We start from the raw sequence: 20,221 nt of genomic DNA, 5'->3' as shown, positions 1-20,221 counted from the left end.
GCACCATTGGAATCAGAAATTTTGTTACCAAATGACTGGTTTTGACCATAGAGAAGAAAAGGGTTCCATACAACCAAATTGTTGTTCAGATTTTATTTCAACTTTGATTTTTTTATTAATTATTGCAATATAGTGGGTTTGATGGTTAAAGGTTTGATTCCATATATAAAAAATAAAAATAATTCAAACTAATTTTAATTTGAATATAAATCATTGATTTAATTTTTTTACTTAATATGATATGAAGTCTAGTTTGAACTAATGACTTCTATATCTATCACTCCAAACTAAAATCACAAGCATATTTTTATATTAGCATTCTAATGCCATTAATCCCCACTAGTTAAAAAAAATACATAGTAGCTTTAAAGATAATTGAAGATTAAGGTGAGTTTTACTTTTAATTAAATATATGAAGATGTTAAATATGTTGAGATAGTATTAAGGTGAGTTTTTTTTTTATTAAGGTGAGCCAATTTTTGTTTGACGAAATAATTTTATGGAAAACTCTCAATGGAGTAGTCGTTGATTGGGAGAATTGAAACATATGCTTAATTTGTTGGGTGAGTCATATACTGATTGAGCGAAAGAGAGTTTTCTAAACTTTAAAAAAACAAGTTTTAAATGTTTCTAAAGATAAAATGTGTTTATCTTTCACTTTTTTTTTTATATTTGACCAATAAGTTATGGAGTATGAGAATATATATATATATATATATATATATATATATATATATGTGTGTGTATCTATGTATTGAGTACCTATTAAAAGGGGAGATTATTTTGAAATTTCTTTCACTAGGGCAAAAAATGCATATAACACCAGTTCTGGGAGACTTATAATATCGATTCCATCACTGATGTAAAATATCAATTACATATAACCGATTGTAAAAATTGGTGTAACATGTACCAAAATTTGAATAAAAAATTCAAAAATATGTGCTCCAGAAGGCACATATAACACCGGTTGTGGCTCCCAACCGGTGTTATATGTGCTCCAGAGTCACATATTAAATCCTAAACCTTAAACCCAATACCAAAGCGTTCAATATTGTCAAGGATCGATTATCCCCAGACCCAATACCAAGACGTTCAACATATAACAATTATCCAATTTAAAATAATACAACATAATAAAACTAATTATCTGTAAACTAAATAATAATTAAAATTAAAATATTTAAAAATAAAAAAACTAACCTGGAGCGTGAACGTGAATGGAGCTCTGGCGGCGACAAAGGCAGCCACAACGACGACAAGAGTGACAACGAAATAAAAGATAAGCGTGAATGGAAGAACTCGTTCGGTGTGGATGCTCTCACAATAAAGAGAATGAAATAAGATAGAAGTGGCGGGGGTAGCGATGGAGGCATCGACGTTGGCAGAAGCAAAATGAACTTTTGAGCAAGAAAACTTAGGAGAATAACCCAAAGGGAGACTGAGGGCGCGAGCGAAGAAAATAGGGTAAAAACATATATTACACCGGTTATGAGTAATAACCGGTGTAATATATCTTTTTTAAAACTTATCTTTTTTAATCTGGAAATTACATATAACATCGGTTTCTCAATCCAACTGGTGTTATATGAAGTGCCCATAGTTAAATGTTTCATTTTTTTTAAATTCTAGAAATTATATATAACATCGATTGTATACAAGAACTAGTGGTATATGTCATTTTTAAAAACTTTTATTTTTTTTAATCTAGGAATGACATACAACAATGGTCCTCTATCTAATCGGTGTTCCTAAAGAAAAAAAATTTAAAAACTATATTTTTTTTTGCTTTGAGCAGGATATATTACACCGATTGGATAACTCAACCGGTATAATATGTGCCAAATATTTTCAAAAATGTCATCGTATTTTTGTTCACACAGGTTTTCATTTAACCAACTTAGTATGTCGTTGTAAAAAACATTATTTGCACACATACATTACACACATGCACACGCACCCACATATTTATATTTTTGCTTAAAACATGTGTGTGTGAGTTTGGGTATATATGGTGTCAATTTTTAAAAAAAGTTATTTTAAGGAGTTATTTTTTAATTTTTAATTATTAAATTTTAAAAAATAAATGATAAAATTTAGTAATAAAGTTAATAAAAAAAATAATATTTTGAGAGAAATTATCATGTAACCTAGAAAAATAATAATGAGTATATAACACATGACCAGCCAATTATTTTGAAACATGACGGAATTAACGCCATTGTAACATATGGTTTCAAACAATGTTAAATAATTGCTTACTCACTTTATTTTTTGAATACTCTTAATTTTGTTGGTTGTTTTTGTTTTAATGTTCTTAATATAGGTACTTTTAATACTTATAATTTGATTCATTTTTGCACAAAATACTATGTTGTTTTTTTTTCATGGATAGTAAATCAAAATATATGTAATTTCAAACAAATATTTGCTTGGAAAAATATAATAACTATTTTTAATACAAATGATTTATTTTGAATTGAGTTAATGTTAAAAGGCTAAAATAAATTTTTAAATAAAATAAAATAATAATAATAATAAAATAAGAAAAAGAGAAAGATTAATTTCATTGCTAAACAATATTACAGCTAAGTTGGTTATTTTGACGACTAGTCCATCAAAACATGTTTAAAAAATGGATAGTTACAATCATAAAATATTATGATGTTTATGACTTTAGAGTAGAAAAGTCACACATTATTTTTCTACCAATCTAGTTTGACTTGTATATCACTAGTGAAACATAGAAGGTGAGAGTGTTGGAGTTGACTCATAGGTCAATGGTGAAATTGAAAAATTTAATTTTACATCAAAGTTCTTAACAAGTTAGTTTAAAAATATTTAAAAGTTAAACAACATGTCATCTTTTTCTACACATTAATATATTCATATATATTAACACAATTTTTTAAATCAAAAGTAATATTATTAATTTAATATATTATATTTTCAATTGGATGAATCACCAATTTCTAATATATATTTTACCAAATAAATCTTAACACATTTTCTAGAATTTTCGAAAAATGTTTTTCAGAACAGAAATTTTGAAATAAACTTTTCAGAAGGTTATAGAATTATCCTTTTGAAGTGTATTTTTTGAAATAATTTTTTTAAGTTATAATTTAGACATAATTTTTTAGAATAAAAACGAATTAAATAAAATATTTAGTCATTTCATTTATTTTGATGGGTAAAATTTGATGAGTATACGAAGAACTTTGACGAGTGTAGGAAGAAATATCTAAACATCTTTTATAAGCAGTTCACACAACTTAGGGGCTAAACATTTTCTTTAGGGCAGTTTCTTCCCGCACCCCTACATTTTTCCTCCTGCACCCACAAGGTTGCGCAAAGACAAAATTATCTCTATATAAACTGTACATTTATTATTTTTTGTATTCCAATTATGAAATTCGGTAAATTTTCGGATTGACGCTTCCGGTAAATTTTCGGATTGGTGCATCCAGTAATCTCCTGGATTGATGCTTCCGGTAGTACATGAATGATAGTGTTAATTCAAAATAAAAAAATGCAAAATATCCATAATTGAAAAAACCATTCCGGATCCGCCAATCCGTAATTCAAAAATATGCATTATGGATTCAGAAATTCATAATTGAAAAAAATCATTCCGGATCCACCAATCCATAATAGAAATGAGGCTTCCGGATTCAGCAATCCAAAAATCAATAATTTATGCAAACTTTGCTTCCAGAACACCCCCTCATCCAGAATGCAACATGATTCACTTCCAGATTGATGAATCCATAGCACACTCCCATATCCGAGATTTCTCATTCACTTCTTAAACTTAACTTTTATCAAACATTTTGTATTTTTTTTTTTTACCATTTCATTCATCTTATTTTCCTGCTTATACTTTACAAATGTAATTATAAATATTTATACAATATCTTAATATATTTATACTCATAAAATATATTTGAGGTACTTCAAGTGTTAAGTGAGCTTTTATTATTTTTATTTAAACATGTTTTTCTTACATTACATCAACATTAATTTCTCAAATTGTTTTAAGTATTTTTTTTCTTCATATTTTATTATCTAATATACACATAATTTCTTTTCAATATTTGATTATCATAGGTATATCTCATGCGTTCATCCTCAAAATTATAAACATTTTATAGGAAGTTTTATGTTTTGTTTTTTTATATGTAATTTAAATAAAATTCAATATTTTTTTTATAATGTATTTTTCAACAATAGAAATTTTAATATGATATTGATTCTTCACATGTCATTCTAAAATCTTCATATATTGTTAAACACAATACATTCATATTGGATAAACTAATTCATATAATCTTATTTTTCTTACAAAATTGAACAAGAAATGAAATTATGATGACAAAACAAAATAGAGAGAAAAAATATATTTAGTTGACACAAAATAACAACAATCTTTTTTCAAGTTTATTTAACTTTTGAAGATCAATAACTCCAGTGCATATAAAAACAAACATAATAAATTTATAATATGTTTCATATTTGTAGGTAAATTTCACATGAAAAACCATGTAGAATAATTATGACATCAAGATGGGACAATCATTAGACTTAGATTGTGCATAGATAACAAACTTTTAACATTTGAAGAGTATCCTTGTGATACTTTCACATTTTTTAGACCTTGAATGAAATTTGTTTTCTCATTTTTAGACAAAGTGTAACATGTCGGGATCAAGTGTGCATGCTTACCAACTTTACTTAGTGTAAATTCCTCTCGTATATTAATTACAATCAAATATAAACGAGAGCATTCACACTATCTTTCATATTATTTTCTATGTTGAGAAATATCTCAAATAAACGGCCATTTTTTTTTTGACATACATTGCATTTGTATAGTACTTACATCTAACATGAACCAATACAAAAGGTAAGATAGAAGAATATTAAACTTTTCTTCCATATATCAATCACAATTGTCTTCTTCTTTGTTGTTTGTGTTTGACATTTTCACAAATTTCAAAACCAATTAATGAAGTAAGGCAAATGTCATCATTTTTATGTGTATTATAAGTTTTTTTTTTCAATCTATGGTATGGGTGAAACCTTTTTACAAATCTACGTCCAAACATTTAATATTCACACATATGACATCTAATTTTTTTATGAGATACTTAAAAGGATTAAAAGATTGCTAATGACGGTTGTTTTTTCCAATTTTTTAAAAATATGTGTGGGTCACCCCACAAGGCCACATCTATGCAAGACGAGTCAAACATATTAGCCTACAAAAGTTTCATGTAAGCTAACGATCCTAATCCATTTTTAGCATATCGAATGTGAAGTATATCAAAACGGGGTGAGTCAGTTTGTATGGCTACCCTTATCACATTTCCTCCTATTTGCATACCATGAAAGATTTTTAGCAACACCCAGATTCACAAGTAAACACCAAACTTAACAACTTTCATACGCAAAATGTCCTTTGTCACCTCCTTATTATTGTCTTAATCATTATCATTTACCCTGTAACGTGAAGATCGACACTTGAGACATTTTTTAACTCTTCAAACTTTTTTCTTTATAAAATATAAATATTACGCTATGCATATGCCTTTCATACTTTTTACCGATTATGTAAAACATTTTTGCCTAATAATTTCAATTGGATAGTGTATTTCCTTCAACAACATGCCCATCAACAACCAAAATATATGTGTTTTTTATCCATTCACCCATTAATTGTCTTTAAATTCATTAACCTTATCACAATTCTTGACCGTGTGAATTTAGTTGAACAAAAATACAATAAAGTCTTTACATCACTATACATATTTCATACGCATACGCTTAAGCAAAATATTGTGCTATAACATCGCAAATCATGTTTTCCAATATAACATCCATGGTTGAATTAGAAAACTACTCCATTTGACACACATTTGGCATACCTAATGATTTATCATGTCACGTGCATGTTGTATTCGAATAAATTCATCACACAAAAGATGCTCCTTATTTATTGTAACATGCAATATTTTATCATTCAAACATTTCACACAATAATATTTAAACCTTACTACATTATCACCATTATCAACGTTACAACAAAATATAAAGAAGAATTCATGAATATGAAAAACCTCATTGTTAGAAAGCAATTCATCCATGTCATCTCATAGTTCGTCATCTATAGCAAGTATGTATTGGAGAAATGTCTTATCCTCATCCAAACTTAAATTTTTTTTCCACTCATTTTAACCTTAATATATCATTGATTTCATCATCAATTATAGAAACAATATAATAGTTATCATTATTGATTTCCTCATCAGTTATAGAAATGTTATCATTGTTATCATTGTTTTGGTTAACCATTATTCTTCTCTCTTTCTTCATAAATGATCACTTAAACTCAATATTATTTCTTTTGTAACTCAAGACGAACTATACATCAACTCAATTAATATATTCACAAATAACCACAATTTTGATAATACATGTTGTATAAGTTGATATGTTGTAATTCTTATATTTTTTTGTGGTTGTATTGAAAAATTTGGGGTAGGACGAAGCCATTGTTCTTTATTAATGAAACTAGGAACAACACCCATGTTAATGTTATCTAGGGTTACGTCATGGATACTGATAGCTGTCGTTTTGCTGTCAAATTAATATGATTCTAGCGTAGACTTGTCTAACACTAGAGAGATGATAGTATAATTGTGGACAAATGTCCCCAAGTCGTCTCCCAACGAATCCAATAGTAAAATCAGTTGCTCAAGGTTTAAAATCTATCTGCAAGCAATAAAAGTTAGCAATAACAATAAAGATAAAAAGGGGTTAAGATAGTTGTGCAAAAAATATAAAAGAGATTGAAATAGCAAATAAAAAGCGGTTGATCCCAAGTTCTTCCACCATTAAATTCTTCATAGGTTCTCTAAAGATTAATCTTTTTTCAATCCTCCAACAGAGCTAAACCAGATTGAACATGCGCCGATCTGATTCAACTGAAACTCACCAGTAAAGCATGCGTCTACTAGTTTAATCAATACCCACTTTGTTCCATGCGTATACTCCATGGGAATGCTTACCTCTTCTCCCTTGAATCTTGCGCCCAAGAAATTAATTAGAACAATGCGAACGAAGTAAGAAACCAAAGTTTAAGATAAGGAAGACTCTCAATCATGCGTTCAAGTACAACCTCTCACAAAAACCAGTTTTCCAGGAGATTAGACAATAAAAACAACTGCTATAGAGAATTAAAAATCGAAACTTTTATTGAACAAAACCTCAGAACTCAATAGGGAATTACAAAAGAATCAACCAAAAAGGTTTAGCCTTCCATGCGGAGGCAAAACAAAAGAATTACTAAGAAGAAAATAAACTAAGAAAACCCTATGAAGCTCCCCCTTTTTTCTCCTTGATGCTTGTGTCCTTTTATAGGCTTTTTTGCTCCAAGGATCTTAGGAAAATATTGCAGTTTAGATTTTGTAAACAGTTTCCACTTTCCATAATTCTTTTTATTTTGCAGAAGATTTGCTTCCAATTCTGTTTCTGGAATCTTGTAACTTTTATTTTCTCTTTCTTTTCCTCAAAATTAGTTTTCTGTTTTGGTTCAAGAAGCAATTTAGACTTTTGCATATTTGGCCCATTCACAAAGGTAGATGCTTCCTTAGGATAATTTACTCTAAAAACACAAAATTAACAATAATAATAGTTAAGGCCCTAATAAACCCAATTATAAGAATATTAATTAAAACAATGGATTTATTTATTATTATAGTTCAATAATCTATGAATAAGGCTAATGAGTGTGAATAAATATATGCTCATCAGATACTTTTTCTCTTATTTTTCTTTAGGCCATTTTGATGATGTCTATATTTTTTAGTGTGACTTGCAATTTGAGTTGAAGTTTTTGATGGAATGTAACATTTTGAAATGTTTTTCCAATCTCCTAGGCTACACTTTTGGAGTCTAATAAGAAATAACCTGTAATGAAAAACCTCAAAGTTAATTCATCAAAAACTTTAATTTAAATTTGATCTTACAAAAATGTATTTGCAACTTAATATTTATATCTAATTTTATACATCTAAAAAATAAAACTAAAAAGTTGATCTCATAATTAATAATAAATTCATCAAATTTAACATCAAATTTAATAAAATATATTATATTTCTATAAAACACATTTTTTTAATTAAAATTGAATAACCTCACACTAGCTCTTGGAATTTTTAGCCATTTATATATCCAATATAACAATATAATGTAGAAACAAGGAAAATAAAATACTAGAATTTCATTGAAAATGTACCTATGTTCATTTTCTGTCCAGTGCTCATAATGCTTGTGATGTAGTGTTGAGTGATTTAAATACTTAGGCATTTGAACCCAACCAGATGGAACATGTTCAGATATAATAGTGTTTGGTGATATGGCAGAAACACGAGTGACAGGAACCGTGGAAGGAGTAGGAGCGTGATTGTAACAAAATACATTAGGAGAAATAGGTTGAGTGGTTAGTGTAGAAAACTAATAAGCAGATCCCCCATTATCCTTAAATGATGTAGATCCATGAGGTGAAACATTTGATATAGAGACCGTACGTGCTCCAACACAAACCTTTATAGAAGAAGATGTTCAAAGTTGAAGTCATTAAAATCATCAATCTAGTCATAAAAATATTAAATTGAGTATCCTAACTTAAGAAACTACAAAAAAATTACTTTCAAAATTAATAACATTTGGTATGATGAAAATGTTTAGCTCTCAAAGATTTTAAGAAAAATATATAATATGTTAACAATTTTCACTATATCTAATAATGATGTCATATATATATATATATATATTTGAATAATTTTAATATATCCTATTAAATTCATAATTTTTGTGATGAAACATTATCAAATATCAATTATATAATATGGTTATGTGAGTACTCATTATCATTAATTAAAATATTATATGAATAATTAAATTAAAAGTTGTTCAAAATATTGAAATAAAATTAGAAAATGATGATAAGAATAGGAAAAAAAAATCATATTGAAAAAATTGTTAAAACTCAATTTTAAATCTTAAATTCTAAAAAATATTGAGAAGAATTTGTAGATATAAAATACCTCATTAGTAGTAGAAATCAATCCGTCACCATTGAAGCCAAACATCTTATTGAAATCATCATCAATTATAAAAACTACGTTATCGTCTTTTTTTCACTCATCAGTGAATCCTACTATCCTATCGATATCATCATCAAAAGAAATGACATCAATATTATCATTATTGATTTCACAATCAATTATAGAAATGACATCATTGTTTTGGTTAGCCATTATTCTTCTCTCTTTTTCAACAATAATCGCTTAAACTCAATATTATTTTTTTTCTCTATGTTATACTCTCCTTTGAAATGTGTTTTCTCATCACACACTTCTTCTATCTATAAGAAATTGTTTGAGTGAAAAGAAGATTTTAAATAATATTTTTTATATTTTAATATTATAAAGGATCAAATTGGAAAACAGGTGTATACAAAAAGAAATCTTCTTTTATATATTGTTATGTTTAAAAGTCTTTAATGATAAAAATAACCTCTTATACTAAAAAGAAGTTAAATAACCTAAAAAAAAATTATAAATTATTTATCCATTGAAACTAATCACTCTTATTAACATACTTAACCAACTAACATAAATATTTTATGAACCATCAGCTTAATATAATTAGTTACTTTATTAAAGAGAATTAACTCACTTAGTGTCGTCTAAGGATATGTCGTGGATACTTTTTCTCTTCTTATTTTTCTTTAGGCCATTTTGATGATGCCTATATTTTTTAGTGTGACTTGCAATTTGAGTTGGAGTTTTTGATGAAATATAATATTTTGAAATGTTTTTCCAATCTCCCCAACTACAATTTTGAAGTCCAATAAGAAATAACCTGTAATGAAAAACCTCAAAATTAATTCATCAAAACTTTAATTTAAATTCAATCTTCAAAAATGTATTTGTAAGTTAATATTTATATCTAATTGTATACATCCAACAAACAAGACTAAAGCGTTGATCTCATAATTAGTAATAAGTTAATGAAATTTAATAAAATAAATTATATTTCTATAAAACACATCATTTTTTAATTAAAATTGAATAACGTGAAACTAACTCTTTGAATTTTTAGCCATTTATATATCCATTATAACATAGAAATGAGGAAAATAAAATATAAGAATTTCATTGAAAATGTACCTATGTTCATTTTTTGTCTAGTGCTCATATTGCTTGTGATGTGACTTCAATACGAAAGGTGTTGAGTGATTTGAATAGTTAGACATTTGAACCCAACCAAACGGGACATGTTCGGATATAATAGTGTTTGGTGATATAGCAGAAACATGAGTGGCAGAAACTTCGGAAGGAGTAGGAGTGATTTTGTAACAAAACACACCAGGGGAAATAGGTTGAATGGTAGGTGTTGGAAACTCAAAAGCAGGTTCCTCATTATCCTTAAATGGTGTAGATTGATAAGGTGAAACATTTGATATAGAGACCCTACTTTCTCTAACACAAAACTTTATAGAAGAAGTAATTCAAAATTGAAGTCATTATAGTCATTAATTTAGTCATAAAAATATTAAATTTTATGACTACAAAATTTTACTTTCGAAATTAAAAATATTTGGCATGATGAAAATGTTTTAGTTCTTCAACAATTTAAAAAATATATATAATATGGTAACTACTTTCACAATATCTAATAATGATGCATATTATTATTTTAATTCAAAAGTCTTTTTTATTTTTATTATTTTGAATATAATATTTTATTATTAACAGGTTACCAAATTGTTATTTAAAAAAATATGTGTTCCAAATGATTGTATTTCAATTCAAAATTCAAACTATTTAATTTTTCTTGTTTAGTTAAAGTTTTCAAAAATAACATTCACTCTTAAGTGTTCTTTTTAAATTTAATTTTTTGCAAGATTGTTTATGGGAAAAAAGTGAAAATCTCATTTTTCTTACTTGTTAAATTTTTAAATGCAATAAATATATTATATTACTTTATTAAATCATTTAACTCGAGAAATGATAAAAAACTATAATAAAAATATGACCTAATAATAATTGTACGTGAGTAGTCGTTATGATTAATTAAAAAAATTATATGAATAATTAAAATAAAAGGAGTTCAAAGTATTAAATAAAATTGGAAAATGATTAACAATAGAAAAAAAATATCCTATTGAAAAAATTCTTAAAACTCAATGTCTAAACCTTAAATTCAAAAAAATATAAAGAAGAATTTAAATTAAAAAAAGATAATGAAGAATTTAAATACAAGAAGATATAAAGAAGAATTTAAATTAAAAAAGATAATGAAGAATTTAAATTCAAGAACATATAAAGAAGAATTTATTTAAATTCAAAAAAGATAACGAAGAATTTAAATTCAAGAAGATATAAAGAAAAATTTAAATTCATAAAAGATAAGGAAGAATTTAAATTCAAGAAAATATATATAAAGAAGAATTTAAATTCAAAAAAGATATAAAGAAGAATTTATAAATATAAAATACCTCATTACTAGTAGAAATCATTTCATGACCAGTCAAGCAAAACATCTCATTGATATCATCATCAGTCACAGAAATGACGTCATCGTCTTTTTTCCACTCATGGGTTAACTCCAAAATCCTATTGATTTCATCATCAATAGAAATAATGTTATTATTATCATTATTGATTTCACCATCCAATGTAGAAATGAAATTATTGTTTTTGGTTAGTCATTATTCTTCTCTCTTTTTCAATTAAGAATCACTTAAACTCAATATGATTTTTGTTCTCTGTTATATTCTCTTCTTCTTTGAAATGTGTTTTCTTATCACACTCTTTGGTTAAATAAATATACGCATAGAGTTGTTATATTGAATAAATAGAGATATTAGTTATATGGTGAGCACCCAAGATAAAGGTGCACAAAATTCTCTTTTGTTGTTAGTCCCGTGAGTAAAGGTCTCCGTAGGCAGAATATTTTTCTATTATATATGCTTTCAATTGAGATTATATTCGCATGAGTAAAAGTTGTTAAAGGGATAACTATAAAAGGGGTTGAGACCCCCGGTAAAGGTATCAGAGCATGTTTTCGAGCCTATCCTAGCGAGTATTTGTTGGGCTTATCGTGTCACCCGCTATCGGACCACCCATAAAACAGAGTTTGTCCATCCAGCCAATCTGAAGGTTAACTAGAGAGAACAATGAATAACTTAGTAATTATTTTTTATATTTAAATATGTGAAGCAATTCAATTATCAAATTGTAAATATTTTCTATTAGGATCCACTTAAATTTAAGTTGTTGATATTTCTTAGGATTTAGATAGATATTTTATCTTTAAATTTATTCAAAATGTTTTATTTATTTTATCTTAAATTCATTTAAATAGATGATGAAAAACTAAAATACCAATTTACTTAAGATGTAGTTTATTCCAACCACGTTTAAATTAAAATATACGGGGAAATGAAATTTATTATTATTAATTGTTATAAATGATTAATTAATAATAATTTATAAATATGTAACAATTTATTTATTTAATATAAATCTATAACTCTATAACTCTATAGTAATTAATAACAGTATGCTTGTAATTTTTTGTTGTTTATATTTTTAAGTATTTTGCTTTTCATAATCTAATAAATATTTCATGTACATAATCAAAATGTAGTTACTTGACACTGGTGTTAGCCTGTTTTCTAATAATAAATAAATAAATGAAACTCAATTCCCTAATCCGTTTATACCTTCTCGTTATGATAACTCGTGAATTCTAAAGAAATCGACAGTCCGTCTGATAGCGTAATATTTTTTGTTCTGCTTCATTAAATTATGTCTCTATTGTATATATTTATTATTTTCATGGTAAGTTTTATGTTTAGCTATAGTTATTGTCGATGAACAGGCCTTGCGAGTCGGCCTGTAACCCGCTACTAAAAAACGCAGGACGGGTTTACTAATCTAGCTTGCTAAACCACTTAAGCTCACCTTGCATAATTCGTAGTCCATGCGCATCAACAACGGGGCAAAACGACTTGATCCGCTAACCGGCATAAATAATTTTTTTTTTTAAAATAAAAACCATACCTCACTCACTAGTTATTGCAGTGACATTTATTTTATTTTATTTAAAAAAATTGAATTTAATATATTAAAAAAGAATTATTTTATTTTAATTGGATTAATATTAAGAATGATAGTAAATTTAATTTTAAGTAAACTTATATTTTAAAAAAATCAATTTAGTACTTAGGTTTTTTAACTATTAATGTACGAAGGTTTTTTTAACTATTATTAATGATGTGACAGATAATGATAATGGTGGTAGTTTGTACAGCAAGAACAACGCCCTTCAATTGGGGTTCTTATTATAAAATAACTGGGGAATTTAAAGATGTAGAGAATTAATGTAGTATAACTGGAGAATTTATTACTGGGAATTAACTGCAGTAATAACATAGATGCGATAAGCTTTTTTTTTTGTTATATTTTATCTAAGGGTTATCAAATAAAATTATTAGGGGCTCTCATATCTTTATGTCTTTATATCTTTATATAAAAGAAGAAGTGAATAATTCTTATTGAGGACCTAATATAATTAAAATTAAAATATATAAGTTAAATATAATAATTCAAAGTAATATATTTTTCTCTCACGCGTGATTTAATATAAAATAATACTATTTAAACATTAACTATTTTTATTAATTATATTTTGTAAAACTAACACATTTCATTTATTAATAACGTTCTCATATTTTTTATGATTTTTATATCTTTTCTCTTCGAAAATTTAAAAATTTTAATTTATAAAAAATGAAATAAAAGTAATTTCTTTATCCAACTTTTGAGTTTAAATGAGACACTAATAAAAAAAATCATCTAATGGAAATGTTCTACCAATAAAAAAAATAGTTAGGCAACGTATTATCTACAACCATTAGTAAAGATCATTCCTATAACTGTTTCTTAAGCATTTTTTTAATTATTTTATCTTTGATATTTTTATTTTTTTACGTATCAAATTATTAATATTTTAACTAGAAATAAAACCGCATGTCAAGGTTTGAGTTAATAAAAACAGAATAATTACTTTATTTCTTTACTATTTTTGGATACATGTATAAAATAAAAATTGTAAAATTAACTAAAAAAAGAAATAAAAAAACAAGTAATTATTCATTTAAAAAAAGTCTAAAAACATGGAAACTAAAATAAAATATTTTTATTATTCCAAAACAATGTACACACATATATAATAATAACAAAAATACAATTAGTATAAATATAGAAATTAAAATCTTATTTTATAAATATACCGTATTTATTTTTAAGATTAAAATTATACATACATGAAAAACTAATGATTAAAGTTAAAAATATATATTTTTATATAAATGTTTTAAAATAAATTTAATACTACAATAAGCTTATATTTTTGTATTTTTTATAAAAAGTGAAAACGAAATCAGAAAATGTTTGTCATTAGACAAAATAGTTTTGAATAAAATAATTTTTAAAATAAATATATCAAACTAATTTTAGTTTAAAAGAAAGTTAAAAAAAATAAAAAACTGAAAAATAAGTTATACTTGTATTTAAATTTTTATTTTTAACATTAATTAAGAACTAGTAAGATTAAAATAAACACGGTAAGTACATATACATGTAATGTTCTAATAAAAAAGTTGTATAATACAAGTTCTATAAAAAATTAATGTTTTATAATACGATTACACATAAGTTTATAGTTTATTTTAATAAATACAAATATACATAATGATAAAAGTAAAATATTCCTTCAATGACTTATATTAGAAAAACTTCTATCAACTTAATCGTATTTTTTGTCAATAAGGATTTTCTCATACTGCAGACTATGTTAATAAAAACAAATTGCTTTGAGTATTCATGTGCTTCTTGTTTGGAGAGATATGATATCCAATAAGAAATAAGAGTAAAACATAATTGATTTATTCTTTTCCTTTTTTAGAATTTTTTTACTTTTCTTTAATTAATAAATAAATTGTATTATTTTTAATATGTAGGTTTTTTTAAGTGAGTTCATACCTACGGTAATTCACGACTTAAATAAATAAGTCAATCTAAGCAATATTTCTTATTGCTTATTTTTTTCCATAGTTTCATAATGAAATCCGAAACCTTGGTTACCTTGGCCTCCAGTTACTCACAGCATTAAGAGGTCGTCGTCATTTACCAATTTTCATATTAGACTTCTTCGGTATGTGTTGCCCAAAACATCACCCCGGCTTCTACTTCACGGTTCCGGCTAGTTCTTCTCCCCGGTCGGTGGAGATTCTACCATATTGTGTTGGTAGTTATCTTCTTTACTTTAGGCTAATTTTTGCAAATGTCTTACTTTAAAGAAAGACTCAAGAACTAAAAGCATATCTCTTACCGTCAACAACGACATAGACGACATAGACGTTCAACAAGACAACCGTAAGTGTTACCATTCAGTAATTAATTTAATTTTTTTTTCTTATTGAGTTGTGACTTTGATGATAAACAAAATTATTTGTTTCGGAAGGAATAGGTCATCGGTCGAAGGACGAGAGCCCGTGGAAAACTCTAAAGAAACTTTAACAGATGACGGAGCAGGATCAGACGAATTATTTCTTCAGGTGATTTGACTTACAATCAATTTCTTTTTTCTTTTTCTTATTTTAAGTTGCAACAAAATGTAATGAAATGTTTCTTAATCTTGTCTATAATTTCTTCCTGAATGTGTATGTTTCTTTCTTAATCTTGTCTATCATTCTTAACTTTTTAGAATGGGTCCATGTAAAATAAAAAGAAGAAAACCGAACAGAAATTAAAAAAAATAGCTCTATACAACATCGTATATATAGTGAAAAATAATCACATTTCAAATTTCAAAAGCAAACGTCATTCCTACAATGTCTAATGGTGTTTTTAGGCAAAAAAGCTTTCCAACACGGTATCTCTGCAGTTGCCGAAATGGTGAAAAAGAGTAAAGAAAAATGAGAGAAGGGAGGAAAGAAGATTGATATGCGATTAGGGTTTGAGAGAAAAACGGAATGAGAGAGAAAAAGGGTTTTAGAGAGAGAGAACGGAGAAAGCATAATGAGAGAGAATGAGGAAAATAAACGGGATGAGAGAGAGAAAAATGAGTTTTAAAACTTGCTATATGACACGTTTTGGTTGGTCCAGATGTGTTGTGTTGATTGATGGAAGTTTTTCTATTTTTGTTATTAAATGTTTTTGATTTTTTTTTCAAAAATTTCTGAATTACATATCCCACTTGGTCCATGAAGAGTAGTGTGTTAATTACTCCAACTTTCATAGAGGATCAAAGTAAAAGTAAAATAGCTTGGTTTACTTTGCTGTAAAAGGTAAGAGAGTGGAAGCTTGGTTTAAAGAATAAGAAAAGTTTAACAGAAATATATATAATATTCAAAGTAAAAAAGAACTGATTTTTTTTTATAAAATCCAATGAAACTGATGAAAAAAAAAAACAAACAAAATGAGTTACTTTGGTAATACAATCATATCCCATACCATATGAAAATCAGTCACACTATATCTTAGGATATTTATAGTGTTTGCCTCAGCAAATTGATTGTGTTAGAATCTTTCACAGTTATAAAGCTATAAATGCAGGGGAGATGGTGGTTCGACCAGCTTCAGGAATTATCTTTGATGAAGCCGGTAAGGAGTTATCTCAAACTGAAATTTCAATATTCAACAACTATTATTTTGTTTTTATTTTTTATTTTCATCTCATTTGAAAATTTAACTTCAAATTTTGTGTGCCTTCTTTTGACTAAATAGTAATACTCTTGTGAGCATGCTGTTGGAAATCCCACATCGACTAGATATAAGGACATTTCATAATATATAAATGGGTGCAGACCTCACCCCATGAGCCGGTTTTATGGGGTTGAGTTAGGTTTAAAGCCCACTTCTTAACACGCTACTTATCATGGAGAGACACAATTGTTGTATTGTATATTACTGTATCTTATTTTGAGAGGTGTCTCTTAGTCGCATGCATGGCCTTTGTCCTGAGAGTTTCAAAGTTTAAAATGTTCATAGATTCTTCTGAGAAATAAATACATTAGCAGAGCAAATAATGTATGTAGCAGCTAAAACCATTGATATTTGAATTTTTGGAATTTGATATCAAAACTTGCTTATAAAAAAACATTTATTTGGAAAACTTGACTGCTATTATTAAATTTAGACACTAGGGACGGGGGACTAAAGGCCTCTTAACATGAGATGCATGAATATATTATTTCCTCAAGACATTTACTGTTACTTCCAAAAACTATGATATAAATTGTTTAAGGATTTCATTGCTTTGCTACTTTTATTATGGTGTAGGAGTGTGTTATAACTTTACCCATGTAGACATAAAATTCAATACTGAATATGTCATTTGGTTAAAGTTGAAATATTGGGCATGATGACAAGAGCATAAAAATGAGTTAGACATGGACTGAAGTTGATTGAACCCAAACCTGGTGGTGGTGGGAGAGGCTGAGGTTCCCAAACCAAAATGAAGGTCAAGCAAAAGTTTCACCAAGCCATAGATCTGCTGTACTCTAATGGACCAACTTCTTTTGGTGATTACACTCGTCTTGTGCTTCATTGTGTTCGAGCCAATGACTTCATTCAAGCTAAGAGACTGCAGTCTCACATGGAACTTCACCTTTTTCAACACAAAGACTCCTTCATCCACAACCAACTCATCCATTTGTATGCCAAATTGGGCAGGCTCGCAGATGCTCAAAATGTGTTTGATAACATGACTAAGACAGATGTTTATTCTTGGAATGCCTTGCTTTCTGCTTATGCAAAGATGGACATGGTTGAGAAATTACATGTTGTCTTTGATCAAATGCCTTATCGTGATTCTATTTCATATAACACATTAATTGCATATTTTGCTAATAATGGGAATTCAGGCAAAGCATTGAGAGTTCTTATGAGAATGCAGGAAGAGGGGTTTCAGCCTACCCATCACTCCTATGTGAATGCATTGCAAGCATGTTCTCAGCTTTTGGATTTGAGGCATGGGAAGCAAATTCATGGGAAGATTGTTGCTACCGAGTTGGGGGAAAATACTTTTGTAAGGAATGCTGTGACTGATATGTATGCTAGATGTGGTGATATAGATAGGGCACGGTGGTTGTTTGATCGAATGATTAATAAAAATGTTGTTTCATGGAATCTCATGATCTCTGGGTATGTAAAATTGGGAAAACCTGATGAGTGCATCCATTTGTTTGATGAAATGCAGTTGTCAACTTTGAAACCTGACATAGTTACATTTTCAAATGTTCTCAATGCTTACTTTCAATGTGGACGTGTAGACGATGCAAGAAATATATTTAGCAAATTACCAAAAATAGATGAAATTTGTTGGACAACAATGATAGTTGGTTATGCTCAAAATGGAAGAGATGAGGATTCTTTGATGTTGTTTGGTGACATGCTACGTAGAAATGTTAAACTTGACAACTACAACACCATTTCTAGTGTGATTAGCTCCGGTGCCAAACTAGCTTCTTTGCATCATGGTCAAGTTGTCCATGGAAAAGTAATTTTAGTGGGCATTGAGAAGGACATGCTTGTATTAAGTGCTCTTGTTGATATGTACTCGAAGTGTGGAATCACTTTGGATGCTTGGGTCGTTTTTGAAACAATGCCTATTAGGAACATTATCACTTGGAATGCCATGATTCTGGGTTATGCACAAAATGGACAGGTTCCAGAGGCCTTGGCTTTGTATGAAAGAATGCAACTAGAAAATTTCAAACCTGATAATATTACTTTTGTGGCTGTCTTATCTGCTTGAATCAATGCTAATATGGTAAAAGAAGGACAGAAGTATTTTGATGCAATTAGTGAACAAGGAATGACACCCACATTGGATCACTATGCATGTATGGTCACTCTCCTTGGTAGGTCAGGTAGAATTGATAAAGCAGTGGATCTAATCCAAGGTATGCCTCACAAACCAAATTGCCGTATTTGGTCTACCTTACTATCTGTTTGTGCCAAAACTAACCTAAAGAGTGCAGAATTGGCAGCTAATTATCTCTTTGAATTAGAACCACATAATGCTGGACCTTATATCATGCTTTCCAACTTGTATGCTGCTTGTGGGAGATGGAAAGACGTAGCTGTTGTAAGATCTCTCATGAAGGAAAAGAGTGCAAAGAAGTTTGCTGCCTACAGCTGGGTTGAGGTTGGGAATGAAGTCCACAGATTTGTTTCAGAAGATCACTCTCATCTAGAAGCGGGAAAAATTTATGGAGAATTGAACAGATTAATCTCAATATTGCAAAACATTGGTTATAATCCGGATATAAACATTGTCCTACACAATGTGGGAGAGAAAGAAAAATTTAGATCCATTTCCTACCATAGTGAGAAACTTGCCCTTGCTTTTGCTTTAATTAGAAAGCCCAATGGGGTTGAACCAATACGGATAATAAAGAATATACGTGTCTGTGATGACTGCCATGTATTTATGAAGTTTGCATCAATTACTATAGGGCGACCAATCATTATGAGAGATTCAAACAGGTTTCATCATTTTTTTGATGGGAAGTGCTCTTGCAAGGACAATTGGTAAAGTCTCAATCAAATGGTTATCTGCTGTACTTTTAACTGTTTCTAAAAGGAAGGGTGCTAGCAATGGAATATGCACTTGTATCCATTCTAAAAGATTTTTGAAACAAAGGAAAAAGCCATGATACGGTTCATGACTCCCTAGTATTAAAGCAGATGTGTAGCACAAGGATACTACGTCTGGAGTACAAGTTACAGCATTACGTTGATGAAAAATTCTTGTGATAGCAATGCAATTCAAGATGTTTTGGACTATGAGACAAGTATGCTCTGAGTTCATTGATCAATACTTGACATTGAATGAGCTGGTTTGAGCTTTGAATGGAAGTGTCGAAAAATATTCTCACAAAAATTGCAGGGAAATTGGGGCTAAATATTGTTTGTGATATGCTGTTCAATATTTTGGCAGAGGCAATTTATACCTTAAGGTAAATTTGAATTATGATTGTACATATTCAAAAGCTTTTTATATTTTTTACCGATGTAGAAAAATGTCAAGTTGTAATGTTATATAAGAACAATCTTATATTATTATCAGGAAA

At 28.0% G+C, this 20,221-nt stretch overlaps 1 protein-coding gene and 1 non-coding gene across 2 annotated transcripts; both read left to right on the top strand.

The window, feature by feature from the left end:
• Window positions 1-15,632: 15,632 nt before the first annotated feature.
• Window positions 15,633-17,436, top strand: LOC137831261 (uncharacterized). The gene is made up of 3 exons (XR_016521872.1): window positions 15,633-15,697; window positions 16,698-16,745; window positions 17,424-17,436. It is a non-coding gene; the product is annotated as an uncharacterized LOC137831261 (transcript).
• Window positions 17,437-17,466: 30 nt separating this feature from the next.
• LOC137833443 (putative pentatricopeptide repeat-containing protein At5g52630) lies at window positions 17,467-19,786 on the top strand. The gene is given in 1 exon segment (XM_090304128.1): window positions 17,467-19,786. A coding segment is annotated over 1 exon segment (2,085 nt). The 5' UTR covers window positions 17,467-17,598; the 3' UTR covers window positions 19,684-19,786.
• The last annotated feature ends 435 nt before the right edge of the window (window positions 19,787-20,221 follow it).

This window comes from Phaseolus vulgaris, chromosome 6 (genome assembly GCF_051622355.1).
Source record: "Phaseolus vulgaris cultivar YP4 chromosome 6, ASM5162235v1, whole genome shotgun sequence".
Taxonomy (NCBI): Eukaryota; Viridiplantae; Streptophyta; class Magnoliopsida; order Fabales; family Fabaceae; genus Phaseolus; species Phaseolus vulgaris.
The sequence above is the reverse complement of the archived record's forward strand: the minus strand, read 5'-3'. Positions and strand labels throughout refer to the sequence as shown.